A 2,392-nucleotide genomic window follows, 5' to 3' on the forward strand; every position below is an offset into this window, starting at 1 on the left:
TCAGCACTTGGTACCACTGTCGTGGTTGTCGCTGTTAGATTATCCTAGTCGCACACGACCGTTGAAGGTACAACAATTCAGATGGTGAGTCTGAACAATGTTGGGTCTTGCAGAACCTAGCTGCTATTCGACCCTAAAGGGTTTCTGGACCAGGCTCAAGGCTCAGAGAAGAGGAAATATGATAGAAACTTGCTGAATACTCAGACTCATACTGGTAACTGGTGAAAAGATAACTTCATTATGTAAGCTACAAAGTGCCAACATAAGGTAAGGTAAAGACAGTCTCTACAAGCCTAGCCAGAAATGAATCCCTACATCTCATGGGAACTTTGAATCATGACTGTCCCCAGTCATCTACCTATGCAAACCAAAGCTAAGCTAAACTAAGAAAACTAACCTGGGGGTCCTCAAACACCTTTTGTTTCCTTGACGCGTATGCCAGGTAAACTGCGCCAGTGAGTGAGGGTCAGGCAATGCGATTAAAACGATAATCTCCAGACTTTGCTTTGAGTACTGGAGGAGCAGCGACGATAAAGTGATGTAAAACGCGATGATGGTTGCATGGACGACGATGGGGAGTAGACGGATAGAAAGAGGCGAACGAGGGCTTCGAAATGAGTATAGGGTCGACTAGGATTGGTGGAGAACTGGGTGAGAAATGAAGGAAATGGTGGAAATTGGAGGGAAACGCGAGAAGTGCGGATTGCGGAGGAACGCGCAGACGTATCTGGAAGCGGGGCGGACGGATGGAAAGCGGCGGCGAATGCGGTCAGAACGAGTATAGGGTTAATAGGTGCGCGATCGAGGGGCGAGGAGATATAGATAAAATGGTGTAAATGTGCGATAAAATAGAGGGGCGGCGGAAAACGCGAATGGTGGGCGAACGACGGAGCGGATCGGGGCGGCGATGGGCGCGAATGAAAGCCATGAATGGGGGCTTCAAAACGGGTATAGGGTCGAGGGGGTTCCAATGCGGAATGGGCTGGTGAAAGTGCGAAAAAGTGCGGAGGTGCAAGAGGGAGGAGGAGGAAGGGGTATGGTGCAGGGCAACAAGGGCTGGTCCTATCAAGAAGCAGATTGAGGCAATGGACAGAGCCACTGAAGGATGGTAAATGGCCAAAAGAGCTAAAAGAGACAGGCCTTTGAGCACCCAGAAAACCCTTATCTCCCCTCAACTTCTCAAAAACACCAAAAACTCGATAACTCCACAACTACTGCTCCAAATTCGATGAGCCAGGGCTCAAAATGATCGGACGGACGTGGGGAATACGACCCTAAGTTTGCGAGAGATCCGCTCGAAAAACGCGTGAGGAAAACGCTTATCAATGCGCTGGGGAGGAGGACAAGATGCTGAAAACTTGGGAATATGGGAGAAGCTGATAAGGAATGACTGTGGTAGGATAATAGGCGAATTTGGGGGATGATTGGAGAGCTGGAAGAGCCTAGAAACACAAGAAACCCTCGCGGTGGGCTCCAGTTGAAGGTACAACAATTCTGATGGTGAGTCTGAACAATGTTGGGTCTTGCAGAACCTAGCTGCTATTCGACCCTAAAGGGTTTCTGGACCAGGCTCAAGGCTCAGAGAAGAGGAAATATCATGAAAACTTGCTGAATACTCAGACTCATAGTAGAACTGGTGAAAAGGTAACTTCCTTATGTAAGCTACAAAGTGCCAACATAAGGTAAGGTAAAGACAGTCTCTACAAGCCTAGCCAGAAATGAATCCCTACACCGTTTGTCGTAACATTTGCCATGCTTTACGGGATGTGATCGCAACACTAACACTCTGACAGATGGGCTGACACGACATGTAATGAGGTCCTTAGCTTTAATATTGTTCAGGAGCCATTCACACACGAGGGTCTGCTCATTGGCAGTGATATTTAACAGATCAGTGGGGACAGACATGAAAGAAGGAATTCCGAGAATGTCCATAGGATCAGGATTCGCATTGATGTGGCACCCAGGCTATAGTGTCATATTAATGCATTAATTGAATGGTAGTTACAAGACTCATGTTGTGCATTAAGTGTTGTAACTATCAGTGCACCAGCCTTTAATTTACTTTTAATTTCACTTTTCACTTTCCAAAACAGAATATAATCATAGCTGATGTTAAGACCATGCACAAAGGGTAGGACTGATTCCAAGGGGCTTGGCTTCAGCTCGTGTGCTGTGCCCCTTACCTGAGTACATGCCCTTAATTTCAGATGACATCCAGAGGAAGTCCAAGGAAGTCCATAGGACTTCCGAAGGAGCGCAGGAAAGTCCAGAAGGACTGTCCAGATCCAGATGAGTGCGAGAAACTTCCAGAGGAACTTCTGGAAATTACTATGAGGTTTCGTCCTGGTACAGATATGTGTAATGGCTACTCAGGATGAATCTCGAGTAG

General features: G+C 47.1%; 1 protein-coding gene across 1 annotated transcript; it reads right to left on the reverse strand.

Moving 5' to 3' along the window:
* Positions 1 to 216: 216 nt before the first annotated feature.
* Positions 217 to 1,908, reverse strand: F5147DRAFT_841795 (uncharacterized protein; the record flags this gene model as incomplete). The annotated part of the gene is made up of 3 exons (XM_041444407.1): positions 217 to 1,211; positions 1,271 to 1,442; positions 1,784 to 1,908. 3 exons carry the CDS (start codon positions 1,906 to 1,908, stop codon positions 480 to 482), a joined length of 1,029 nt encoding a protein of 342 aa, XP_041284610.1. The 3' UTR covers positions 217 to 479.
* Positions 1,909 to 2,392: the final 484 nt, after the last annotated feature.

This window comes from Suillus discolor, assembly GCF_016758755.1.
Source record: "Suillus discolor strain FC423 chromosome Unknown F5147scaffold_185, whole genome shotgun sequence".
Lineage (NCBI taxonomy): Eukaryota > Fungi > Basidiomycota > Agaricomycetes > Boletales > Suillaceae > Suillus > Suillus discolor.